The sequence below is a fragment of the Mus musculus genome, chromosome 2 (genome assembly GCF_000001635.26).
Source record: "Mus musculus strain C57BL/6J chromosome 2, GRCm38.p6 C57BL/6J".
NCBI classification, from domain to species: Eukaryota; Metazoa; Chordata; class Mammalia; order Rodentia; family Muridae; genus Mus; species Mus musculus.
Window position 1 is genome coordinate 29,897,169 of NC_000068.7, and position 12,498 is coordinate 29,909,666.

Below are 12,498 nucleotides of genomic sequence, written 5' to 3' on the forward strand. Positions count from 1 at the left end.
ACAAGTGCTAGGAGGGTCTGTAAGCTGTGGTGAGTGCGGCTTACCTCCCAGCATGGCATATGTTTCCTTTTGTTTTCTGAGACAGCCCCATGTTGTCCCAGCTGGTCTTGAAGTCTCTGTAGAGCTGAGACTGGCCTAGAACTGATCTTTCTGTCTCCACATCCAAGTTGCTAGGATTCCGGGCACCAGCCAGCACACCCAGCTTCCATCTCTGCTATGCTTTACTATACTATATATTTAGCTTTTGCTCCTGAGGATTGAATCCGGGTTTTTACTACTGTTTTATTTTTCTGTTGTGTTCAAATTCTGTTTATTTAATTATTTTGAGATGTCTCACTATGCAGCTCTAATTGGCCTGGCATTCTTTATAAAGACCAGCTGGTTTTCTACTCAGCAATCACCTGCCATGCCTGGCAAAGTTCCTGTTAACAAGCATCATATATTATACTACGTTTCCTTTGTTTGTTTTGCTTTTTGAGAAAGGATCTCAATGTAGTCTAGGCTCTCCTGGAACTCACTATGTCAGTCCCCTGCATCTGCCTGCTGAGTGCTGGAGTTGAAGGTGTGTGCCACATGCCTAGCATGCATCATATTTTATGAAAAATAACTTTCTAGCTGGGCAGAAGTGACTCACACTGTTAACCCCAGTACTTGAGAGGCAGAGGCAGGCGGATCTCTGAGTTTGAGGTCAGCCTGGTCTACAGAGTGAGTTCTGAGACAGTCAAGACTACAGAGAGAAAGAAACTTTTTTTTTTCCTTTTCCTTTTTTCTTATTTTTTTCCAGAGTTGAGGACCAAACCCAGGGCCTTTCGCTTGCTAGGCAAGCGCTCTACCATTGAGCTAAATCCCCAACTCCAGAAACTGTTTCATAAAACAAAAAACAAAACAAACCCCCAAAAGCGTGAAGAGGCTTGTGCCTATTGTAGAGGTTCAGGTCTGTAATCCAAGCACTGAGGAGGCCATGGCAAGGAGATGGCTCTGAATGAGGCCAGCTCAGGCTCCAAGACACTGTGTCAGAAGAAAAAGGATCAAAGCATGTGAGGCATTGTCGCTCACAGCTGTGCTGTTGGCACACAGAAGTATGAGGCAGGAGGATTGCTGGCACACAGAAGTATGAGGCAGGTGGATTGTCAGAAGCTTGAGTCCATTCTGGGCTACACAGTAAAGTCAGGCCAGCCTGGATCCACCCACTTGCCTTGTCTGCCAAATGGTGGGTTATACCTATAATCCCTGTAATCTTTGCACTGGATAGTCTGGGCTCCTGCATGAGATCTTATTTAGAAAAACAAACAAGGTCTTACTCCCAGCACTTGGGAGACAGAGGTAGGTAGATCAGAGTTTGAGGCCAGCCTGGTCTATAGAGCCAGGAATTCTAGAAGCCAGGGCTCCCCAGAGAAACCCTGTCTCAAAAAACCAAACCAAAACAAAGGGTGGGGTAGGCCGGCAACAAGATGCTCTCTGTGTAAAAGAACCTGCAGCAGCCTGGTCTGATCCTGAGTTTAGTCCTTGGGACCCATGTGGTTGAAGGAGAGAGATGTTGCTGTGAGTGGCTGGTGAGATGGCTCAGTGGGTAAAGCTGTAGTCTGATCATTCAAGTCTGGTGACCTGAGCTAAATTCCTATAAATCATGGAGGGGTAAATATCAAGACCCAGCCTCAAAAAGTTTTCCTCTGACCTGCATGTGTACACCATGGCATGCACAAGTATAAATACATTCACACACACACACACACACACACACACACACACACACACACACAACTTAGAAAAAGAGAGATGCTGTGGAAGTGAACCCTTTTTTTTGCTGTAGGTTGCTGGGAGAAATAGTCCTTGCCCCCTTGCTTGGAAGCTTAATCCCAGAGATTTCCTGAGGTGTCTTGTTCAAGCTCTTCCCTGGAGTTCAAACTGCAGCTGTTTTTCCTGCTTTGTCTTGGGTCGGCCTCTGTCCCCTTTCTGGTGATGCCTACAAAGGCATGCTTTACATTTTAATTTTGACTCATGCTTTACATTTTAAGCAAAAGGGCAAGGTCCTACAGTTGGGATAGAGGTAGAAATACAGACCAGAGGCCACTATAGTTCCTGAGGGCACTTTATTTATTTATTTATTTCAGATTTTTTTATTTTATGTGTATGGGTGCTTTGTTTGCAATGTATGTATAAGCATGTGTGGTCACACAGGTCAGCAGAGAGCATCAGCTCCCCTGGATCAGATGGTTGTGAGCTACCATATTGATGCTGGAAATTGGACATCATCTACTGCTCTTGCAAAGGCACTAGGTTCAATGACCAGAATTGCAGTTCCAGGGCCATGCAGTGCCCATGGAGCTAAGGAAAGAAATCAGATCTCCTAGAACTGGAGTTACAGACAGTTGTGAGGCATCCTTTTTTTTTCTTTAAAGATTTATTTATTTAATATATATGGGTACACCACACCGATGCTGTCTTCAGACACACCAGAAGAGGGCATCAGATCCCATTACAGATGGTTGTGAGCTACCATGTGGTTGCTGGGAATTGAACTCAGGACCTCTGGAAGAAAAGTCAGTGCCCCTAACCCCCGTGCCATCTCTCCAACCCAAGGCACATTTTCCTTAGGACTGTATAAGCTGTTTCTGTAACTTTTTTTTTTGTTTTTGCAGTGCTAGGGGTTAAAACACTTCCTTCGATGAGTTCTTGCTATGTTGCTCAGGCTGGGCTAAATCTATAGGCTCAAGTTTTGATCCTCCTGCCTCAAATTTTGCAGTAACTGTGACTAAAGATGTAGTGTTAATATTTATTTTATTTTGTTTCTGAGACAGGGTCTCATGAAGTTAGGGCTGATCTTGAACTTGCTCTATAGTGGAGGATAACCTTGAATTTATATGATCCTCCTGTCTCCACCTCTCAAGTGCTGGGATTCCAGGTGTGTGCCACCACTCCCAGCTGCTTACTTCGTGCTAGGGATTGAACCCAGGGCCATGTGTATGATAGGTCCTGAGCTATAGCCCCCGCTCTTTATCCTTCCTGTCTAATTTGGCATATATATGTTTATTCATGGCTGGCTTGGAACTCACTGTGTGGACCAAGCTGGCCTTGAATTCACAGAGATGCACCTGCCTCTGCCTCCTCAGTGGTTGGATTACAGAGTATATATGTGAGTGTGTGCATATATTTAAGGGAAACCAGGAGAGAGCATCAGGTTCCCTGGAATGGACTTATAGGTAGCGGGAGCCACCTGATGTCCTGGGAGCAGATTTGGTCCTCTGCAAAATTCAGTACACACTCTTAACTGCCAAGCCGTTACTCTCTTAAGTTTTATTTGATAGGTATTTTGCCCTAGTATATGTAAGGCACTGTATGTGTGTCTTGGAACGTAGAAGAGATAATGTCACATCTCTTCACATTTTGGAAACGGTTTCTCTGTGTAGCCCTGACTGTTCTGGGACTCTATAGACCAGGCTGGCCTTGAATTCACAGATCCTGAGTGCTGGGATTAAAAAGGCATGGCCACCACTTGCACCACCATGTGTTTGTTTGTTTCTTTTTCTCTTTTTTAAAAGGTTGAGTGTCTTTATGTTGCCTGATCTGATCTTGAACTCCTCTTCCAGAAGTCTCAGCCTCCCCAGTAGCTGGGACTATTCAGGCACACAGCACACAAACCTAGCCTTCTTTATAACTTAACATTCTAACCCATGCCTTTTTCAATGTTAGAAATTCTTCAAAACCATCATTTAGACTTGGGCAGGTAATGTTTCCTTCAGGAGGGTCTAGAGTGGTTGATTCCTGGGCAGGAGCTCTGGGTTGCCATTGCAGTGTGTCGGCTCTGCCAGTCACTTTGGCAGTCAGCAAAACTCCACAGAGCAAATAAGTACACTTCCGTCCGAGGCTTGGCCTTAGCAGCTTATCTATCTTTCACTCCTTTGCATCAGAATCCACCTCATTGCCTGGAGATCACACCACCATCTTCAGAAAAGCTGGTCTCGGTGATGCGATTAAGTGACCTTTCTACAGAAGACGACGATTCAGGTCACTGTAAAATGAACCGTTACGATAAGAAGATTGACAGTCTAATGAACGCGGTCGGTTGTCTCAAATCTGAGGTGAGGGAGCTGCTAGGCTGCATAGCTGGTACCCTGAGGACAAGCAGGTTGGGCTAAACTGGTTAGCCTGTGGATGCTTCCCTCAGGCTGCCTCTGTGAGCCTTCCCAGGGCATCTATTTGGAGTGGTCAGCAGGCAGCTTAAGTTTCCACCATGCTGGGAGCCCTCTCTGAATACTTGGCTTTTCTGGTACTCTCAGTGGGTGGCCAGATTTGGTTCTGGTGTTAGCCCTTGTTTGTTTGTTGTGTGAGGCATCATCTCACTATGTAGCGCTGGTGGCCTCAGAGTTGAGCTGTCCTCTAGTGCCTACTGGGGGCTGCAGTTTTAGGAGTGTGCCGCTCCCTGGCTTAGTGCTTCCTTCCACCCAGATACAGTGTCTGTAAAACAGAGAGCACAGCCTGTGCTACTGAGAAAAGCTGAACAGGAGTAGAGGAGACAAAGGAAATCTCTCTTCACACGTGGCAGGGATACTTGTGGGGAGGGAGATGGGAATGGAGCTGGAAACAGCCAACACGTAGACCCCGACTTGGAAGCAGGGAGTGCTGGCATTAAAAGCCAGGTCCTGACTGCTAAGGTACCTGCGTCTTTTTAACTCTCCACTCTACTGGAGGTTCTAAGACCTGGCAAAAGGCCCTCTTACCCCATAGCCACTGTACTTTTTTTGTGACATCTTTCCTCCTGTGGCATGCCAACTGCACTACTGTTGCTGCCTGGCCCCACCCTGGCTGGCACGCATCACGCTTTGTATTCAGGTTCTTCATGTATGCCTGGAGGAGGAGGACAGGCAATGTTTGTGTGGCTGTTTACTGGGACAATGTCCAGAAGCTCCCAAACACAGAGCCCTATCACTTTCCTTAGTAGGGTTACATGTAGCAATGGATCTTCAGGGACAAGCCATCTTTTTGGCTTCCCTTTCCTGTATCCCCTTTCCAAGGTCAAGATGCAGAAAGGTGAACGCCAAATGGCCAAAAGGTTCCTGGAGGAGAGGAAGGAAGAGCTGGAGGAGGTGGCACACGAGCTTGCAGAGACGGAGCATGAGAACACGGTGCTCAGACACAACATCGAGCGTATCAAGGAGGAGAAGGACTTCACCATGTAAGGGACCAGGCGGAGTCACACCTTCCTGCTGGCCCAGAGCCCTGGAAGCAAAGTGAAGACAGTGGCGGGAGGCAACTCTAGTAGTGCCTGTGGGGAGCCAGCACAGCATATGGCTGTCCCTCGAGGGAAAGAAGGTCCCAGTGGTGGTGGTGTGAGTAGTAGACAGAGAACTCCTTTAAACGGGCTGTTGGGGAAACAGGACTGTGGGGTTAGGCAGGCATTGGAAGAAGAAATGTGGAGAACATTTTGTGGGGAGACCCAGGGTAGACATCATTTATCCTGAGCAGTAGGATGTGGGTCACGGCTGGCTGCAGAGGGTGAAAGCTGCCACAGAGATTGCAGGGCTTGGAGTGTCGGCATGAGTTTATATATACACACTTGTAAGGATAGAGTCCACAGCCTGAACGTAGCATGCTTGGTGCTCTACCTCTCAGCCACACACACCCCACCCCCCCAGGCTGGTTGGTAACACCTTGAGGATGTGGGGAACATTTAAAAGCTGAGCCGTGATTAGGCACCGTCGTATATGTTGTAGACAAAGTAACAGGTCGTAGGTCCAGCAGGATTGGGAATTCAAGCCCAATCCTTCAGACATAGCAAGTTCCCAATCCAGCCATGGGTATTAGAAACCCAGACTCAAACGGCCAGAGCAACTGATGAGAAGGGGTGAGTGAGCTCAAGACCATGGAGGTGGTCCTGATAGTCAAGGCCATAGGTCATGCCGTGGGACCCCTTGGTAGAGCTTTTGCTCTCATCCTGAAGCAGGTATGTCTCTGGGCCCTCATCCTTCCAGAAGGCTACCTGGGTAAGAAGGGCTGTCTGTTCCTCTTCCTCATTGTTTCTCGGCAGGAAACATTTCTCAGTGTTTCTTGAGGGAGTCTCTCAGGCCATTGTGAGGTGGACATCAGAGCTCTGGGTGGGCTGGGCCCTACTGGCTCTCAGGATTCCTGTTTTTTTTTTTTTTTTTTGGCCCCAGGCTTCAAAAGAAACACCTCCAGCAGGAGAAGGAATGCCTCATGTCCAAACTAGTGGAGGCTGAAATGGATGGAGCAGCTGCTGCCAAGCAGGTCATGGCCTTGAAGGATACCATCGGGAAGCTGAAAACCGTAGGTGGAGCCGATGGATGGGTGGGGTGGGGGTGGGGGTGGGGGCTTTACGAAGTCATCAGACTGACTTTATGACATCTCCAGGCTGGGGGAGGGCACACCTAACTGCTCAGCCCCAACCTTCCCCCACACTCTCACTTCTTGGGCCTTGGTCCCTTGAAGATGACCTCTGTTGATCAGGGCATCTAAGGAGACCAAATCATGGGCCACTTGGGATCACAGTGAGTCAAGGCATGTGGTTGATTCCTGCAAGTGTCAGCCACCAAATATTGCCATCTCTCTTGCCTCCTGCAGGAAGCCTGCCCTTACCACACTCATTTACATGGAACTCTCCATCCCCCTCTCCACCCTCCCCTTCCTCACACGCATTTCAGGACCCCTGTCCTTGACCACTGTGCTTCAGTGCCTCTAGTCTTGGCTTCCTGGCACCTCCACCTCTTGAAGCACTCTGCCTGTCTCCCCTGTTGTGTAACATAGGTGGGGCTTGCCTCCCCCTGCACTGTGTAACATAAGCTTCTCCTCCAGGAGAAACAGATGACTTGCACCGACATCAACACCTTAACAAGGCAGAAGGAACTTCTCCTGCAGAAGCTGAGTACCTTTGAGGAGACCAATCGCACCCTCCGAGATCTGTTGAGGGAACAGCACTGCAAAGAGGTGAGCATCTGACCTGGGGTCCTTTGAAAGGACCAGGGAGGGACTCAGGGCCTGGGATAGGCACCGTTTGGTACTGTCACAGCTGGTCTGGAAGCAGAAGGAACAGAGCAGTCTCAGAAGGCACTTGGAGGAGTCGGGCGGGGGGGGGGGGGGGGTTATCCCAGACCTAAAGTTTCTTCCCTTCCTCTCTTTCTCTCTCCTCCCTCCTCTCTCTCCCTTGAATATTGAATGTTGTAGCCTAAGCTGACTTCAAGCTCATGGTCTTCCTATGAGCTCATGGTCAGCTTTCAAAATGCTGGAGTTGAGTGGGAGCCACCACATCTCCTCAGACTGCCTTTTATGTTAGGTAGAAAAGTGAGTCATGGCTGGTGTCCACAAATTAAATTGTTTCACCTGATTTTCTAGTTCCACATGTACACTATTCAAGTATAGTGGATTGTGCATGTTATGTCAGCCTTAGAGTCTGAGGGACATCTGGAAGTTTGAAGTCCATTTGGGCTATATAGTGAAGCTGTCTTCTAAATAAACATTTTAAAAGGGCAGAGAGAAATTAGAGGGGACAAAACGCTGGGGATAGTGCTCAGTGTTGGAGCCTTGCCTCTCACACACAGGTCTCTAGGTTAAATCCCTCGCACCACAGAAACCTAGGTATTGTGTGCACGCATGTATATGGTGCATATATATCATGACAAATATGGAGATCAGGGAATAATTTTGTGGAGTTGGTTCTCCTACCTTATGTGACTTCTGGGAATCAAAGTCAGGTTGCTATGCTTCCATAGTGAGTGGAGGCCTCTCTATTACATTCTGAGAAGGGAAGGGTCTCAGGCAGCCCCAGCTTGGCTGGAGCTTAATCTCTAGCTGAGGACAAGCTTGAACTCTAGGTCCCTGTGTGTGCCTCCCAGGGGGCCCCCCACCTACCCACCTGACTCTGTCCTGTGTGCACCTTCCAAGTGACCTACTTCTGGCTTTGATTTCCCTTGACCTCTGTATCCTGAGTGGCAGGACTAAAGGTGTGTGCCCCCACTCCCCGCCCTGAAGCCCTGACTCTGAGAGAATAGGAGAGTGACGATAAGGCAGGAGTAGTCCTTTTCGGGGGAGGTAAGTGTCTCGTTTATGGCTGGCCTGGGACTCAAGGCTGTGATGCTACGCATGCTTCTCGAGTGCTGGGGTCCCAAGCCTGAGCTGTCATCCCTGGCTTCAGCGTGCTGTTCTGTGATGGATAGGTGGACTTTATGGATTCAAGATAATTCGATAGAAGACATGCATTGCACATTTGGGACAACACTTAGAAGCTACTAACTTTTTTTTTTTTTTTTTGGTAGTTTGTTACTAACCAGTCATTATGTTGTGTGGTCGGTCTTTTGAACTTATTATTTTGTAGTTGCAAAAAATTTTTTTAAAGATTTACACTGTGTGTGTGTGTGTGTATGTGTGTGTGTGTGTGTGTGTGTGTGTGTGTAAGCATGAATTCTTGAATGCAGTGCCTGCAGAGGTGGAGTTACAGGCAGTTTGTGAGCTGCTATTGGGTGGTGGGAACTGAACTCAGGTCCTCCGAGTAGCAAGAGTAGTTTGCACTCTTATCTACTGAGCCATTTTTCCAGCCCTGTAGCTGAAGGTTTGAATCCTTGCCCATTGTCTTATGAGCTGTACCTCCTGGCTCCTCTTGTGTTTGAGTCTTGCAGCGTCTGTGTATGAATGAGGTGATACTGCCTTTGTCTGTCTGTGCCTTCCTTGTTTACTGCTTGTGTTCCTTGGGTTCAGCTATGCTCTGCACAAATGGCACACACACCCTACCCCTAATGCTCACAGAGTAATAATGGGCGTCCCGTTGTACATTGTATCCATACTTGTTCATCAGTGGCTTTCCAGTAGAGTTGGTTCTTGGGATTATGAGTACTGCTCGGTTAGCAGACATTTGTATTTCCATGATTCTGGGGATTGAGGAAGGGTTGCATGCTGAGTTACATCCCCAGCCCCCAAACATCCTTGAAAAGTGACAGTATCAGATAGTTTCTGTTTGTCTCATACATGCACATTCACACACAGAGGCACACATAATAACTAATAAAAAAATGGTATACTCCCTGCCCAGCTTTAAATGTCAAGTCCTTGTGTCTCCATTTGTGATGATCTTCTCATTAAAGGGAAACTACATTTTTGTTTTTATTTTCTTTTATGTGTGTGCATATTTGCCTGCATGTGTCTGTACATCATGCTGGTTGGAACAAGGGTCGCATTCTACAGCCTGTGGCCTTAGATCCACAAATCCCCCTGCTTCAGCCTCTGATGTGCTAGGTTAGGTGTCAGTCATCGTGTCCTCCTGATACTTTCATGGCGTTACCTTTCCTTAGGGCCTAATAGGGTTTCCTTGCTGTGTTCTCACTGGGAGGGATCTCTTCTGTTGGTGGACCCTTGACTTGTCAGTCTTGTATTCATGTCTGTCCTCCTGCTGGGGTTGAGAATTTCTGAATGCGTGGCAACACAGGCCTGGGAGGGAGAGGTAGAGAGTTGTGAAATTCTTGCCCAGCCTGTGATACGCAGTAATTTCCATGCTACATAATGAGATCCTGCCTCAGATAAATAGATTATAAATAGGTAGATATTCTAGGATATTTTTATATTAATGTTGTTAGTTATAGCCAAATTCTTCTCTAAATTAGTAACACTTGTTTAATTTCTGGCTTGGTGATCTCAGGTAGGTAATTCATACCTCAGTATCTCCATAAAATGAGAGGACAAACATCTTCCACTTGGGATTGTGCAAAGATGAGAGAGTTTATGACTGACAGCTGACAGACTGACATCCTGATGTCCTTCCTGCCATGTGACACGTGCCTGCTAAATTGTAGCTGCTGTCCTGAGAAGGGTGTAGCACTTTCAGAAAGCCTTTCTATAGCCATTTTGATTTCTTTCTCTTTTGTGGTGAACAGGGAAAGGTTTTGTGTTGTTTTAAAGATTTGTTTAATGTATGTGATTAAACTGTCGCTGTCGTCAGACACACCAGAAAAGGGCATCAGATCAGTGATAGAGGGTTGGGTTTTGCTTTGAGATGGGTCTTGTGTAGGACTTAGCTCTTCAATTCTCTTTTTTTTGTTGGTTTTTTTTTTCAAGACAGGGTTTCTCTGTGTAGCCCTGGCTGTCATGGAACTCACTCTGTAGAGCAGGCTGGCCTCAAACTCAGAAATCCACTTGCCTCTGCCTCCCGAGTGCTGGGATTAAAGACGTGCACCACCACGCCTGGCTTCAATTTTCTTTTTCGAGTGTGTGTGTATACATCGCATGTATGCCTGGTTCCTACAAAGGCTAGGTGAAGGCATCCGATCTCCTGGAGTTGAAGTTAAGGGCAGTTTAGAGCTTCTATATGGGTTCTGGAAACCATGCACTGCCCAGCAAGTGTTGAAAACGTGTGCTTCATGAGCGAGCCATCTTTCCAGCTCCTGACCTCGATGGTTTTTAAAGATTTACTATTTTTAAGTATGTATGTGTGTGTGCCTCTGTGTGTGTGTGTGTGTGTGTGTGTGTGTGTGTGTGTGTGTGTGTGTGAGGTTGTGTGTAGAGGGGTGGGGTGGCTGCAGTATCCTAAGAGTCCAGGGGCCTAGGATCCCCTGGAACTAGAATAAAGTTGCGAGCTGCCACCTGGGGGCTGGGAATCAGGTTCAGGTCCTCAGAAAATCAGCAAGCACTCAGGCTCTGAGCCACTTCTCTAGCCCTTGGTTTTTAATTTTTCATGCCTGCCTTCACTGTCTGATTGTTAGGATTACAGGCATGCATACCAGGCTTAGTTTTCTCCTTTCAGGACTTAACCTCTCTCTCTCTCACCCTGGAGTCTGTCGCCTATGGGATAAGCATGCTCAGCAACATTGAGTTCTTAACTTAAAGCATGCAAGTTTTGTTCTGTGGGGCAAGTGCTTAGTGTTTGGACCCCAGCTCTGCCTTTGTAGTCAGAGTTCACTTCTGGGCGCCGCTGCCCTTTGCGGTGCTGTGGCCTTAGGTTGCACCCTCAGCTGTGAAGTGAGAGAACGCCACCTGGAATCAGCAAGGTTCTTAGAGTAGAGTGTTTGGGGGGCTGCATCTGGCAGGAGAGCTGAGTACCAGGCCTGAAGGCAGCCGCTACAGCAGGAGGGCTGAGTACTGGGCCTGAAGGCAGCAGCTGCAGCAGGAGGGCTGAGTACTGGGCCTGAAGGCAGCAGCTGCAGCAGGAGGGCTGAGTACTGGGCCTGAAGGCAGCAGCTACAGCAGGAGGGCTGAGTACTGGGCCTGAAGGCAGCAGCTGCAGCAGGAGGGCTGAGTACTGGGCCTGAAGGCAGCAGCTGCAGCAGGAGGGCTGAGTACTGGGCCTGAAGGCAGCAGCTACAGCAGGAGGGCTGAGTACCAGGCCTGAAGGCAGCAGCTGCAGCAGGAGGGCTGAGTACAAGGCCTGAAGGCAGCAGCTGCAGCCTTTTCTTTTTCCCGTCCTCTTCCTCTTGAGGAATGTTCTCACAGTGTAGCCCAGACTGCACCAAGGGCTCCATCCTCCTATGGGAGCTTCCCGGGTGCTCAGTGCATGCCTAGCCCATTCCTCGGTCCTTAGCACATGGTATCTGGGGACCTGGGAAATTAGAGGGAACAGGAGTTTGAGCCTCCTGCAAGGGATGCTCTGTCTAGGTGACAAGAAACAGACTGGTGGGGAGGGGCAGTTACAGAGATGCAACTGTTGGGAGCTTGGTCAGGGGAAGCAGAAAGTCATCAGAGGACATCAGATGATGTCAGTGTCTAAGATGCAGAGCCCCCGGGATTGGGGAAGTGTAAATTAGAACAGAACACCTCAACTCCTGTGGGAACCATGTGAGTTGCTGCACCCCTCTTCTTGGCATCACCCCAAGAGACCACACCCCCTGCCAGCAGTATCTGTTGCCTCATTGTCTGCATGTCTAAATCCAAGAACAGTCAGTCTTACTGCCCAGACTGCCCAGGTGTTGATGTAATGGAAGATTATAGACAGTGGGCCCGGGAGTTAGCTTGCCATTTAAGTGTGAAGGTGTGAATTCAAATGCTCACAACTTATGTAAAAGCTGGTGGGGAGGGCTGGTGTCTGCAGTCCACCGGGGAGACAGATGTAGAGAAGGAGAAGCCTGGTAACTTGAGAACCAATGAGTTTGAGTCTTAAGGTAAGAGATGAGGCTTAACAGCCTTCTTCTTCCCATGTCCCTTTCACACCAAGGCGAATCAGACCTCTCAGAGACCCACTTTATTCAGTTCTGTACATATGGGGACATCGGCCCAAGCCCAGCCCACCTTAGCATGTATCACTCTGTGGAGAATAAAGCACCCTGTGTACACAGCCAGGAAAAAAAAAAAAAAAAAAAAGAGATGAGGAAAAACATTGAAGGTTGTCTTCTTCTTCTTCTTCTTTTTTTTTTTTTTTAAAGATTTATTTATTTATTTATTATATGTAAGTACACTGTAGCTGTCTTCAGACATTCCAGAAGAGGGAGTCAGATCTCATTATGGATGGTTGTGAGCCACCATGTGGTTGCTGGGATTTGAACTCCGGACCTTCGGAAGAGCAGTCGGGTG

At 48.0% G+C, this 12,498-nt stretch overlaps 1 protein-coding gene across 38 annotated transcripts in view; it reads left to right on the forward strand.

The window, feature by feature from the left end:
• The window catches only part of Odf2 (outer dense fiber of sperm tails 2), a 42,733-nt gene that overhangs the window by 8,155 nt on the left and 22,080 nt on the right, over positions 1-12,498 (forward strand). For all 38 annotated transcript variants that reach the window (XR_003951351.1, XR_003951348.1, XR_003951354.1 and 35 more), the window contains 4 exons: positions 3,909-4,079; positions 5,013-5,173; positions 6,153-6,282; positions 6,808-6,939. Coding sequence is in view for 31 of the 38 variants with exons in the window: in NM_001355137.1 (NP_001342066.1) it covers positions 3,909-4,079; positions 5,013-5,173; positions 6,153-6,282; positions 6,808-6,939 (594 nt within the window). In the remaining 7 variants the exon portion in view is untranslated. The remainder of the gene's footprint in view (positions 1-3,908; positions 4,080-5,012; positions 5,174-6,152; positions 6,283-6,807; positions 6,940-12,498) is intronic.